Source organism: Gobio gobio (genome assembly GCF_949357685.1).
Source record: "Gobio gobio genome assembly, chromosome: 7".
Taxonomy (NCBI): Eukaryota; Metazoa; Chordata; class Actinopteri; order Cypriniformes; family Gobionidae; genus Gobio; species Gobio gobio.
In genome coordinates, this window is record NC_137103.1 from 54158162 (window position 1) to 54172534 (window position 14373).

The following is a 14373-nucleotide window of genomic DNA, read 5'->3' on the forward strand; positions in this document are numbered from 1 at the left end:
AACTGTTTGGTTTGTTATAAACGTCAGAGATGACTGCATACTTAAGAATAATTATTCATAATTTGTCCAAGCATCCAGAATTATAGCCACGCTAATAACTTTTGTAAGAAACCAAACCATTTGTAAATCCGTCAAGATTTCGGCGAGATAAGAGTATTTGTGTTCGTGCAGATCGCTCACCTCACATCAGGTACCACAGAGCCCACCAGAAAGCTTGCCTGTGACAAGATGGCCGCCGGTGATGATGTTAGAGACTCCGCCGTAAGACATCTAGCCTTTATTATGTATATCTATGGTCTGAACTGTCACTGTGAACAGACCATGCCTGCAAAAAGTTATGGATTTCGTGTCAATTGACTATGATTCTGTCTAAAATCATCTTAATATGCCTTTTATTGTTGCAGTTGGTCTGATGCTCCTTCTATGTGCTTGGCCCCTTAATTGGTTCTTGCAGCTATATTTATTTATGATGTAATTGCCTTAAAGAGTTATAACCAGATGACTAACTTGTAAGACTAGTCTAAGCAGTTTATGCAACTGGCCAGAGCAGGTCATATTTCAGCCCCAAAATCAAGAGGAAAAATTATGTTTTGCAAAATTATTTTTGCATTGTGACATTTTCATGACAATTAAATCTTATTCTTAACACTGCAATGCAAAACTAACTTATGTTAGTGTCACAATGCAAAAAATCCTCAATATGCTTTATTTACTTTTCATTTACTCAACCATACCTGGTTCATAATTTTTTATTATTTTTTATTAAATTAAGAGTATTAATATTGGAGATGTAAATCATGCTGCACTAGAACTATCTATTGTTTCACATTAATCACATTGCATAGGCTCACAATATCACAGACACACTGAAGCTCACAACCACAGATTACCTGTTCAAATGTTTAACAATCACAGCACCTGGTTCACAATCTCCACCTTTACCTGCTTGTGATGTACTTCATCACGGCACATCAAACTATTTCCCTCATGGAAAAGCTGCTGGGAAGTAGATTTGCCAGTGAATACTGCAGAACAGTTTAACAACTAACAGCTAGGGTTGGGAATCGTAAGAAATTTTCCGCTTCTTGTTCCATTAAAATTTTTAACAAGTAATAACAAAATAGTGGTAAGGAAATATGCACAATAATAGGGTTGGGTATCGTTTAAATTTGAACGATTCTGATTCTGCTCATCAATTCCTAATAACGTTTCCAATAAGGTAAAAAAAAAACGTAGATATCATTCACATTTATTCAAGTCTTATTGCAAAACATGAATGCCATGAACAAAAATCCACAGGCTTGGAACCTTTGCCTATGGTTTAAAAATACCATAGCAAATACAACTAGCCTAACTAATATAAATCTTTATTAAAGTCAGGTAAACACTCAGTAATTAAAAAAGAACAAATTAGCAATTGCAAAAAAGAAACACAATTGAACAAAGATACGGCTGAAATAAAGGGTATAGAAACTGTAATCAAATGTAAAATAACACTGCACTTTATTTATAAAATATAGGCTACGTTACTATAGCCTATATTTTATGAATACAGTATTAATTAATTTGAATATAGTATTAGTATTTAGTCATTAGTATAGAGCAGCGAGTGGATTTTGTTGTCTTTTCTTTGATTAACGTTATCATAGACGCATCAGGAAAATCTGCCGTCGCTTTAAGAGCTGCACGGATCCAATATACTGTTACACACGCTGATCTTTTCAACAGTCATGGCCGACTGTGTTTACGAGAATATTTTGACATATTTGTGTGTGTATGTGTCCATTCGTTTGCTGAAAGACGAGGAAGAGAACTCGGCGCGCATTATTCACTATGGCCGCATTTACACTGCAGGTCTTGATGCACAATTCCGATTTGGTGACTATATATGATTTTTTGACGACCCGCTTGCATCTTTTAAAAGCGACCGTATCCGATATTTGCGTTTAGACTATACACTGGCGAAACAGTCCAAGATGTTCTGACCCGGAAAAGGAAGTAAAACGGCGCGATATGCAATGATTGTTCAATGTTTTGCTTTCCGCACTCTTTTTAAAGGTCAGCAAAACATTGCTCTCGTAAGGCGGAGAAAAAAAGAGGAGACCCATTAGTGTTATCTGATCGTAGTTCGTGTCCACCTGAGTTGACGTCATCCGCCGTTTTCAATGACGTACGACTCGCATTTACTGGGGAATATCCGATTTGGGTGCTTACATGGCAAATGCAAATGCAAATGTATCCGAATCATATCCGATTTATTACCACATATGAGTGAGGCCTGAATCCGATCGGAGGATATCGGAATTCATGCGTTTTTTTCCTGCTTACACGTTCACATGTCATATCCGATCTGTGCCACATCTGAGGAAAAATCGGAATTTGGTCACTACCATGCAGTGTAAATGGGGCCTATGAGAAGCCGTTGTGTGCACGTGTGTGTGTGTGTGTGTGTGTGTGTGTGTGTGCAGCACAGAAAACTGCGCGCGAGGCTTCTTTCCACTGGAATGTTTAAAATCACATTTTCTGTGTGCATGTTTTGGATGCGTGCACAGAAAACAGTCAAAGTCTTTTGAGCTTGAATGGTTTAAAATCACATTAAAATGCGCACACAGGAATCAATAAGCAGAATCGAAGTGTTCGTTTCTTATCGATTCACCGGTTCTGGGAAATTTGGAACCGGTCCTCGATACCCATCCCAACTAACAGCAGCAGTTTAATATCAAGAATAACACAGTGTCTACACTGGAAGTGACTAGTGTTGCATTGCACCAGGAAAAAAACATTGCATTAGTTGTTTCTGAACAGCAAAATAACTTAACATTTCTACAGTTGAGTATACATATAGTTAACAACAAGGTGATTGTAATTAGAAGACCAGAAACATCACGAGCTGGCTTTGATTAAATTGTCTCAAGTAATTAAAATATATAACAAATACAATTATCTGTCAAAAACAAAACAAATATATTCGTCAAGACGTGTGCAGTGCTCATCAACTAATCCAGACACATTTGAAAACACGTCTTTTCTCTTTGTTTTCTCAAAGAGACGCGTTTTTGTCCTGCTAAAACTGAGCTTTCTGAAGACGATCTGCTAAGGGGCCGTTTACACAACACCGTTTTCAACTTTTTATGCGGCTTGGCCGTTCATTTACACGACAACTTCATTTTTTGAAAAGGCAAGCTAATGAAAACCGTTTCCATGTAAATAACAAAAACGCAAATTTGTGAAAACTAAGAAGTCATGCCCATGCGTATTATGTGTTCATGAAGTGTTTCTCGACAAAGTGGCATCGCCAACTATTGTCTGGCATTCGTAATACAGCCTCTTTTGTCATTTTTGCAGATCCGTGTGAACGGGGAATGTTGGTTGTCGTCTGTTTTTAGTATGCTGCCGTGTAAACATACCCAAAGTGGTTAAATTTGAGCAAAAGCTGTTTTCGCTTTGTTGTGTGAACTGTGAAAAAGGAGGTATTAGAAAACGATGATGCATATTTAGTCATGTGATGCATATATGCACCCATATATCATCTATATTGCACCTGCTATTTACTTTCATAATGTTGTTAAAAATAAATGTTACTACAATCTTTATATTACATCCCTGCAAAGATTACAGAATTTACTCGCAATTGCTGCGGCAAAACACGAGGACAGTTGTGTTTTAGACGAAAACAGAATGGCGATTGAGTGCGGATATTTTGCTAATAAATTAATCGTGCCGGAAGAATAGCTTGAGAAAGTTGGTCTCTCTGTATCATTATCAGCTTTTATTACGTTTCATGCATGTACAGTACGATGATTTTAGTGTTTTTAGACGCTTCAGTGTGGACGGAGAGTGTTTGGAAATGAAAACGCCGTTTTCAAATGTATCCGGATTCATGTAAATGTATCCATAGTGATTGGACACACTGCATCAGTCCAGCATAAAGACGGTGCAAATACAGGCCTCCAATGCAGAGGAAGATCAGGGTTAGGCACACAGGAGTCGTACCCTCCTTTACTGACTAAAGAATCAAACGTTTACCCGTTTTAACGGAGGAGTGGTAGTCGGGTTGAAGGATGGCACAAGCGTGCGTGGTTTTAAAACCCGGTGTCTATGCTGAGAGAGCGACGGGTCACGTGTTCGATCTCCCCCGTCACATACTCGTTGAAGGACGTCTGATACTTTGCCAGCATCTTCAGCATTAGTCGGAGATTCAGCCACCACTGCGTCTTGGGCATCCGGTGTCTGCAGGGCGAGAGTAACTGATTACTGATGCTAGTTAGTCTTGTCATTGTGCATAGACTTGGTCGGCGTTGTGTCATTGCTGGGGGCGGAGTCAGCGTGAGTTCATTCCCCCACAATGTAAATGCATGGGGTTAACCCAGTTTAGCCGGTGTAGAATCACTTTTGCCGCTCGACAGAGCAAGATATATAGAGTCGTATTGGGTCAGATTGTCCGTACAGTATCTGTGACTGATAAACGACCCAATGGAATCAATGGCCAGAGGTGGCATTCTCATCAAAACACATGCTGCTCCGCCGACCCACATATAGACATGCTGACTTCATAAATCTCCCAGCCTTTCCATGAAGACGTTCATTCAGTTTTCCTGAATTTAATGGATTAAAAGTATGTATTGCATACATTTAGCATTTTAAAATGATCATAAAACGTGTCTTGTGCTATGAAATTGACAGTGTCACAAAATTATTAGAATATAGAATGTTTTTTATTTACTTTTTTATAGCAACCATCTTCATCAAAAGACTGGGTGATTTATGAAGTAGCCGTGCTATTATGTTGTGTAATATTTGTGGGAGCAGCTGCATTTTGATGAGAAAATGTACAAGTGTCGTACATATAATGTGACTATATCAGCTTGAAGCACAAGCATGAGCCCTTCCCATCATGAAATAAAGAAGACTTTTGAATGTTTCGTACATTAATAACCTCACGCATTATGTGATCGCTCATCGTGAAAAACTGCTTTAACGAGTCCTGTGACAAGTATGACTTTATTAGTGTTTTGTCCAACAAACTTTTGCCATGGCAATTAATGAATTCTCTTTTTTAATCTTTACAATAATACCAGCATCATGTAGTGCAAATGTTTAATTGTAATGGACGTATTGCACAGACTTTCTGATTCGACGAACGGATCCGTCTGTTAGCAGTATAAAACTTCAGATCAGGGTTTTTTAACTTACTAGAGGTGCAGAACGCCACATGGCAACTTTTCGGGACTGCACAAAGCAAAAATCTATCGTAATCATTACAAAGACTGAAGATAAAGTGTCTAACAAGGTCTACGCGCATTCATTCTAATGGCTTGTTTTCCCCCACGGCATATGGCGGATATGACATTTTGTGGCCGTTCCCAGTAATGCTGACCAAGTCTATGGGTAAATTATGGTATAATGCATATTACGTTTTGTCAAATGCCTTGAGAACTGGAAAAGCCTAATATGAAGTATTAGTATTACACTGTAAAACATTTCAATTTCAGTTGCTGCCAAAAATTTAAGTATAATCAAATTGGCTGTAATTTATTTATTTATTTTTTTTTTTTTTTGTCTAGCTGAATCGTGCATTACAATAAAAAATTGCAATTGGTTAAATTATTTTGATGAGCTAAAGTAATGGAAAAACATGGCTTTAAACAGAATAAAACAGTGTTTGTGCATAATTTTTAAACCCCTTTCAAAATAATTTTTTTTTAATGAGGAAAAAAATATTTGAAAGTTGAGTATATCTTTGCTTACTGTTGCGAAATTATTACTGCACAACTGATTGTGAAAGTAGCATGTAGTATGCATTGTTAAAAAATAACATTTGCACACTGTAAAGCTTGTTTACATTGTATATTTTACATAAAATAAGGGGTGCATCAGTATGAACATTTTGGCTGATAACCGATAATTCTTTATATTTGAAAGCTGATAACCGATATATTGGCCGATAAATCTAAATCCATATTTTTATGTAATTTTTGAGAGCCTGATTACAAAAACAAAACTCTTACCATTTAAAGCCATGTCTTAAGCACACAATTATGATGTTCTCATTATAATTTTATGTAGCCTATATGACAGACTTTTGCTGCACATGTTGTACTGAACTGAAGTGATTTCAATCATATTTCAAGCAATTCAAAACCTATCGTGGTGAACAGTGCGCATCTAATGTGTCTCAGCTGAAGGAAATAATACATTATCGGCTTTAATATATCAGCTCATTTTTCTTATCAGATGATAACTATAACATAAAAAATTAACATATATCGGCCGATACCGATATGCTACATAAAATATCTATTTTAATAATTTTCTCTCTTGCTATATAATAATAGTCCATTATATTTATTTTTTTATTCTGTGTGTGTGTGTCCTTAATTCATTGTCGGCTCTGTTTGTTGTTGCACGGAAAAATATTTCTCTACATTACATGCATGTAATATGTAGGGGTGAAGTCAGGTTGACTTATTTCACTTTTTGCCATTGATATGACTAGGAAAAAGTGTCCCAATCAACCTGATTTCACACTACTGAACCTGGTGTAGTGTGTGTTAGTGTTAGGGTCACTCACTCAAAGTCCGTCTGGTCCTTCAGCTCAGTGACGGGACTGAAGGTCAGGACCTTCTTATACAGGCCGACCACACAGGCCGAGTCTGGGGTGTTAGCAAACACACGACCTGACACGCACAAACACACTGGCTTTACTCTCAGTCTTTCTTCTGCAGACATTTAAAGTCTAAACTGCTGCTCAAGAATTGATTCTGTCATGTGATTACCATTGATGTGACAAAAACAAGCCCTCCATTACAGTTATTTTATGTCCAAAACCCACTTACTTGTCTCACCTGATGTGAATCTAGAGTCTGAAATATTTAGTTTTGAACATCCGCTCACCTAGTCTGAAATTGTCGGCCATCTTCTCAGTCAGCCACTGCACAGCTCTAACGCCCAGTTTAGTGCCGTAGTTTCTGTCAAACGGTGTCGGTACGCCACCCTATAAACATCAGAGAAACAACATCAGAAAAACTGGATTCAAATGCTGCCCAATGTTGTAATTTCACTCCTAAATATTTAATAATGCACCATAATTGTACTTAAATTAATTTATAACAAATCTGATAACACTTATAATAAGATTTCAATTGCTCATTGTTAGTTAATGCATTAACTAATGGGAGCATATTGTTTTTCCATGAACATTTTCTATAATGAATGCATGTTTTAAAATCAAACTCAAATTGAAACAATGCAGATCCTAAATATTTGATGCACTAAAGTAAAAAAAAAAAGAAATCTTATTAATAGTTGTTTAGCTGCTGTCGCGTGACGAGTAGGATAAGCTCGCGAAGACGAAAGGAGAACGCTAGAACATCAACTTTAATAAATAAAGTGCCGTCAGGAGTAATACACACGCTAACATAAACGAGAACCGACCAACACTGAGGGAGAACTGAGGACTTATAAGCAGGAACCAAACAAAGGAGCTAATGAGATAATCAACAGAACACAGGTGGAACCAAATTAACTAATCAGAACATAGGAAGACTGGGTCATAACATGTGTCCGAAATCGCCCTCCATACCCTTTAAAGCTGCACTATGTAACATTTTTGCAGTAAAATATCCAAAAACCACTAGGCCAGTGTTATATATTTTGTTCAGTTGAGTACTTACAATATCCCAATACTCTCAATAACCTCATACTCATGACCGGAGAAGTGGTAATGGCGCCGGCGACTGTGGCATAATAAAAGTCCCGCTGCTCATGAGGCGTGTGTTGCGTTCATCTTATTAACAATTGCTCCAGCGGTTCCTCAGCTCCACAACACTCGCTCCTGCTCTGCTTCACTACAGTAACGCTAATAATCACATCAACATGATTTCTGCCCGAGTCCTATCCCGATTCTTTCCCACCGGCTGTGAGGTAAAGACCACATGTCCCAAGATTCTGCGCTCAAACTTGGCATCATCAAACTACGCCTTTGTTTTGAACAGGCGACCTCAAGCGAACGGAAAAGTTACATAGTGCAGCTTTAAATAGGACATTATTTGAGGGGACAGCCATTTGTAGTGGTGTCTGAAACCATAGAGGATGTTATTGAGTGCACTTATTCTATCCCACAATGCACCGCAATAACAAGTGTATAACTGATGTATGCTCAGCGGCTAGAGAATACCCATAATGCACTGTGAGAGTTGCGCGCAAATTCCTGCGTCTCACCAGAAAATGGCGCCCGCAGCTGAATCAATCATCCATACATTTTACAAAATGGCGCTGATCCAGCGAAATATCATACAGGTATAAATTCCTTTTTAATTGATTATTAAATTTATTAGTTCAATTATTAAAAGGTTTTTACATGCTAGTTTCCATTTTTTCATTACTACTAGAGCTGTCAGTTTGCTACGTTTTAAATAATTATTAAACAGCGAGCAGAAACAAATGCAAAAGCGCCAGCTCTTCTGGCGCACTCAGTGTCCGAATTCACTCCCTCAAGTGGACTATATTAGTGGAGTAATGTAGGGAATAGTGAATGAGGTTATAGGGGGCGATTTCGAACACAGCGATAGAGAACACAAAAGGCCATACAAGTCACAGCTGCAAGAAATGACATATATTGAAACTATTTTTACTTATTCGACTCTTTAACACAGTATTTGTGTGCTTCAAATGGAGAGCACTATTCACTACTCTTATGTCACTTCTGAGGTTCTCTTTCAGTGATGATGCTGCCTTAGAAGTTGACATAACGGGAGCTCAGGTGTTATATTAATAAGTGTAGTCTGTACCTGCTGCAGGTGTCCCAGGACATTGACCCTGCAGTCAAAGACGCCTTTCCCCTCTGCCGAGTAGAGCTTATGGATGAAATCAGTGGTGTATTGCTCATGGCATTTCTCATTCCTGTGAACAGAGCAGTTTACACTCAATGTCATTAAAGGTGCAGTAAGCGATTTCTAAAAAAACAGGAGAGACGCTTAGGGTTGGATACCATTCACATGGTATCCAAGCTTATTCATGCTTTTATATCCTCCTGCCTTGATTATTGTAATGCTTTGTTTTCGTCTTTGAACAATCGCACTTTATCTCGTTTACAATTAGTGCAAAATGCTGCAGCCAGATTACTGACACGAACAAAGATATCTCATCATATTACACCTGTTTTAGCGCCTTTACATTGGTTACCTGTTTATTCAAGGGTTCAATGGTTTGGCACCTATATATTTAACTGAGCTCCTGAGACCTTATGAAGCAGGGAGATATCTGAGGTCATAAGGTCAGAACTAGATATAAAACAAAAGGAGATTTTGTGCAAAATTATGGAATAGTTTGCCAATTGATATTAGAACATCTGAATATGTGTCTGTTTTTAAATGTTGTCTGAAAACGTACTTGTATAGACGTGCTTTTAGTATTCAATGATGTTCTTGTGTGGTTTGGGTTTGATACCTTATATTTTGTTTCATCATGTATCGTGTACAGCTCTTCATTATGTGTTTAAATGATTGTTTTTATTCTGTAAAGCACTGCTTTGTGTGCATTGTAGCGTTAAAAGTGCTATATAAGTAAAATTTTACTTACTTTACTTACTTACATTTTAACCGGTATCGTTACCGATACCTGAAATTCAGTACCAGTACCCAACGGTACCTTTTTTCTGTAGTTTAGGGATGTTTACATCAATAACTGTAAAGAAACTGTACGTCATTTATAGAAGTGTTACTGACATTATGCCAGAGCCGCCCTGGTCTCTGTCTGCCATTGTCTGTGATGTTTGTATACTGTAATTTTACTAGTTAATAGTAGGCTACTAGCTGCGTAATTTAATTAATAAAAACAACCATATTATTATTTTTTTCTTTTTAATTTAATTTCTATGAAAAGTTTTCCCACAAATGATGTGTTGTGTATTTTCTGGTAATCAAATGAAGACATAAGACATTAATTTAAATTATCTTTTAATTTAATTAAACTTTTTTTGTCAAACAAAGCTGCACATATTATTACATTGAGAGTATTTAAATTCTACTGAACAGCAGTGATGTATTTGTCAAGTTAAGGCAAATTTTTATTTTGACGGGTTGCCGTGAAGAGCTTTGAGTTTCTGTGTTTATGACATGACGGTAGTTTTTCTCAAATGAAACGGTAAAAATGCTCATAAAGTGACTCTCAGTGGCTCTGGAGATGACGTGCGTGTGTTCATGTCCTCATATGAGACGGCAGAGATGGAAACATGCCACCGTCACGCGCGATTCTGAGTGTGTGTGTGTGTTAGTGTGGCCATTTCCATAACACCAAAAAGGAGGACACTTTGCGTAATTTAGTGAGGCAAGAATAATTGCATAGGACTCTGGTGTACTCATAACTACAATACAATTTTGTCCATCATATGAATGGTGATACAGTGATTCAGCCAACTCTATTCATTGCCAGACCATTTGTTCAACGATATATCTTCTTGATGTAGACATATGTGTAACAGAAGAGGCAAAAGAGTGTTTGTTCACAGTATTTGTATTTATTCAAGACATTATGATGTCTGTTTCAAAAACTGACCACTGAGATGAACCTGTCTTGCAAAGTGCACAGTGCCTGAAAACAACATTTCTGGACTTCTGGAAACAATTAATGAATGTGAAAAATAAATAAATACACATTTCAGTTCTTAACAAAGAAGTTGACCCTCTGCAGCAGTTCAGGCAGCCCTTTAAAGGTCCTGTTCTTCGTGATCCCATTTTTCAAACTTTATACAGATCAGTAAATTGTGTGAAAAATACTGTTTTTACACGCGAAACATGAACACGTTATAATTGCACACTGTAAACACAATCAAAGCTTCACAAACAAAGGAAAAACGTGACCTTTAAGAACTGAAATGTGTTTTATTTTATTATTTTTCGCATTCATTATTTGTTTATTTATGTATTTCTGTTATTTACAGAAGTCTACAAATGTAATGTTTTCTGGCACTGAGCCAGATTATTTGTTTATGTATTTCTGTATGACTGGTGATGCTTGACTGCATGATAGACTTTACAAAGCTAAGATTTTGTCATCCTGAGGGGATGTTGCTTCTCGAAAAAATGACCTAAGGGAAGACGTAGCTTACCTGCGGCTCGTCGGTTACTTTTATGTTTTTCCGTGTTGGCATGTCGGTCAATGGCGGCTTTCCCTTGTCTAATGTCCACTTCACAACGACACACTTCATGTGCTCTTTTGTCCATTCCGGATTAAATGAGGTCTGAGCATCTGACATTTAGGTTAACGTTATATGACGTAGCCAGCACGTCGTGGAGGCTTGTTTTTAACCAATGATATATCAGATATTTATTTGACACCGCTTTCAGCCAATCATTTGTTTGACTAGAGATCTTACGGCATTAGACGCTATGCTGCTGCGTCCCAATAAAGATTCTAGAGCGGGGTTTTATAGGCCGATTCAGCGCAACTCCAAAAACGAGGACAAATGAGTGTCCGGCTTGAGGCTGCGCCAGACAGGGAGCTTAAAATCCAGACTGTATGGCCGTATGGCCACCCTAGTGTGTGTGTGTGTGTGTGAGAGAGACGGAGATACATTAAAATGGCTCATCTACCCCATTTATTCACACAGAGACACGCAGTCTTTTTGCAGTTTAATATTCACACACACACTAGTCTATAATCACCAGATGTGTTCTCAGGTACCGAAATTTGGTACCGATTGATTTAATGTGAATCGGTAGTACTGACGTAATTCGGTCGGTGCCCTTAAAAGTACAGAGTTCGGTACCCAACCCTAGAGTGCAGAAAGGCCTGGTTTCACAGAACCAATATATGCTGTTGTTGTTGTTGTTGAATCAGAGCAGATTCATCCATACTTGTCCACACTGTCTGATGCGTCTGTTAGTTGTTACCTGTGGTGCATAGCGTGTTTGTTATTTTGGGGGCGGAGCCATGGATGGGTGTGTTTTTTTGGGTGTCGATTTCAAAAATCAACCGTTTCTCAGAAATTGCTGACTAACTTTAAGCAGCAGCTGTAGCTACACTTCCATCCAAAGCTGTGATTTAACACAAAATTGGAATATCGCATGAAACACCGGTTGCGTCTGAAATCACATACTCTCTTGAGTAGGTACTTGTTTTGAATAAGCAATCTAAAAAAGTATGTTCTTTATAATATGAATGTTATCTGGACGTATTACATTCATCATAGTTGTCATTATCAACTTCACTGCCATTCACAAATCCTCTCCAGTGGCCTCATGGGATAGTAAAGTGCCCATCGTATGCACACTTCAGAATCTCACTGGAAGAAGTAGCTCATCCCGGGACTTTTTGCCTACTCTTTTATAGTAGTTAAATATATCTATATAGTAAGGAAGTCTGCGATTTCGGATGCGGCCACTATTTCCACCCCACATTTTCAAGAGAACAAAATAGTCACTTCCTGGGAAAAAAGGAAGTTGCTGCAATCGGGGAAGCCACTGTGACTATTTCTTCATACATCATAAATTATTATTTACGATTATATTACAATAATTTCAGGAACCTAAAATACGCGTTGCAGACCAAAACGGTTGTTAAAGGGTTAGTTCACCCAAAAATGAAAATAATGTCATTTATTCCACACCCTCATGCCGTTCCACACCCCTAAGACCATCTTCAGAACACAAATTAAGATATTTGAGTTGAAATCCGAAGGCTCAGTGAGGCCTGCAGCAATGAAATGTACACTCTCAAGATCCATTTATGTTCTAAAATATCATATTTAAATCAGTCCATGTGATTACAGTGGTTCAATATTAATATTATAAAGCGACGAGAATATTTTTTGTGCGCCAAAAAACCCCCAAAATAACGACTTATATAGTGATTACCGATTTCAAAACACTGCTTTGTGAATATTCGGGGCGAATCGAATCAGTGAGTCGATTCAGCGGTTTAGATCGCCAAAGTCACGTGATTTCAGCAGTTTGGCCATTTGACACGCAATCCGAATCATGAATTGACTCGCTGATTCATAACGCTTCGAAGCTTCATGAATCAGTGTTTTGAAATCGGTTATCCCTTTATTTTGTTTTTTTGGACCACAAAAAATATTCTTGTCGCTTTATAATATTAATATTGAACCACTGTACTCACATGAACTGATTTAAATATGTTTTTAGTACATTAATGGATCTTGAAAGTGTACATTTCATTCAAGTCAAGTCAACTTTATTTATATAGCGCTTTTAACAATGCAGATTGTTTCAAAGCAGCTTCACAGTGTTAAACAGGAAAATAATGCAACAGAATTTTAATCAGCCGTCTAGCCATTCTGGAGAAAAAATGTCAAAAGTTCATTTCAATTATCATACAGTGACAGTGTGGGCTTTAGATCAGGAATTAGAGCAGTAATTTAGTTTATGGTTAATTTAGTTTAATAATTAGATTTATTTGGATATTTATAGGCCTCACCGAGCCTTCGGCTCTGTGTTCTGAAGATGAATGTCTTACGGGTGTGTAATGGCATAAGGGTGAGGAATTAAATGGCATCATTTTAATTTTTAGGTGAACTAACCCTTTAAGGTGGACTCCTTACCTCAGCACCAGACCTCTCTGAATGTCCTTCTTCATTTTCTCCGTCAAATGCTCCACATTGGTCTAAAAAAAAGTGTCACACAACAGCAAAACAGTGTTAATTCTTCCATGTGTACATGTGAGGAGCGTTAGCAAAATGTGAACGTATTGTTTATTGAACTGTTTGGCATTACTCTCAAGGCCTGTTTTTGTTTGGTTTTAGCAAAGAGGTAATATCAGCTGGCACATCGTTAAAACAATAATCATGATATTATCGTAGACGATGTGCATCACAGACCTACCTTGAGGTCATGGATGTTGAAAGGATCTTCGAAGATGTAAGCGGCATCCGCGCCGACGGCGATGCCTGTGGTGGTCGCCAGATAACCGCAGAATCCACCCATAGTCTCCACCACAAACACCCTCCTCTTGGTCCCTGTGGCCGACTGCTTGATCTTATCACAGCTCTGCAGGACACAAACACTGGACAGTGAATGCAGCGAAACTGCATCTTTATTTATAGCTTCTGCCATTAAAGCTGCACTATGTAACTTTTCCGTCCGCTTGAGGTTGCCTATTCAAAACAAAGGCGTAGTTTGATGACGCCAGGTTTGAGCGCAGAATCTTGGGACATGTGGTCTTCACTAGGCCTGTCGCGATTGGTCGATACAATCGACTGCGTCGACGCTGATAATTAGTCGACGTCAATATTTTTAGTCGACTGGGTAAGTTGGGTACGATATGAAATTGTATTAGTACCGGTACTTTAAAAATGACAGCACTCTAATAAGAGCAGTATTTCTTAATCTGCGTCGATGTGTGACAGCAGGAGTG

The 14373-nt window shown here is 38.0% G+C and overlaps 1 protein-coding gene across 2 annotated transcripts in view; it reads right to left on the minus strand.

Annotated features, from left to right (window-relative positions):
- Window positions 1-764: 764 nt before the first annotated feature.
- The window catches only part of pfkla (phosphofructokinase, liver a), a 53953-nt gene continuing 40344 nt past the window's right edge, over window positions 765-14373 (minus strand). Inside the window, exons 17-22 of one of the 2 annotated variants that reach the window (XM_079822433.1) lie at window positions 13842-14006; window positions 13562-13623; window positions 8790-8901; window positions 6895-6994; window positions 6572-6677; window positions 765-4230 (exon numbers count right to left, since the gene is read on the minus strand). In XM_079822433.1, the coding sequence (XP_079678559.1) occupies window positions 4083-4230; window positions 6572-6677; window positions 6895-6994; window positions 8790-8901; window positions 13562-13623; window positions 13842-14006 (693 nt within the window). In that variant the 3' untranslated portion in view covers window positions 765-4082. The remainder of the gene's footprint in view (window positions 4231-6571; window positions 6678-6894; window positions 6995-8789; window positions 8902-13561; window positions 13624-13841; window positions 14007-14373) is intronic. The other variant, XM_079822434.1, reaches the window with a different exon arrangement.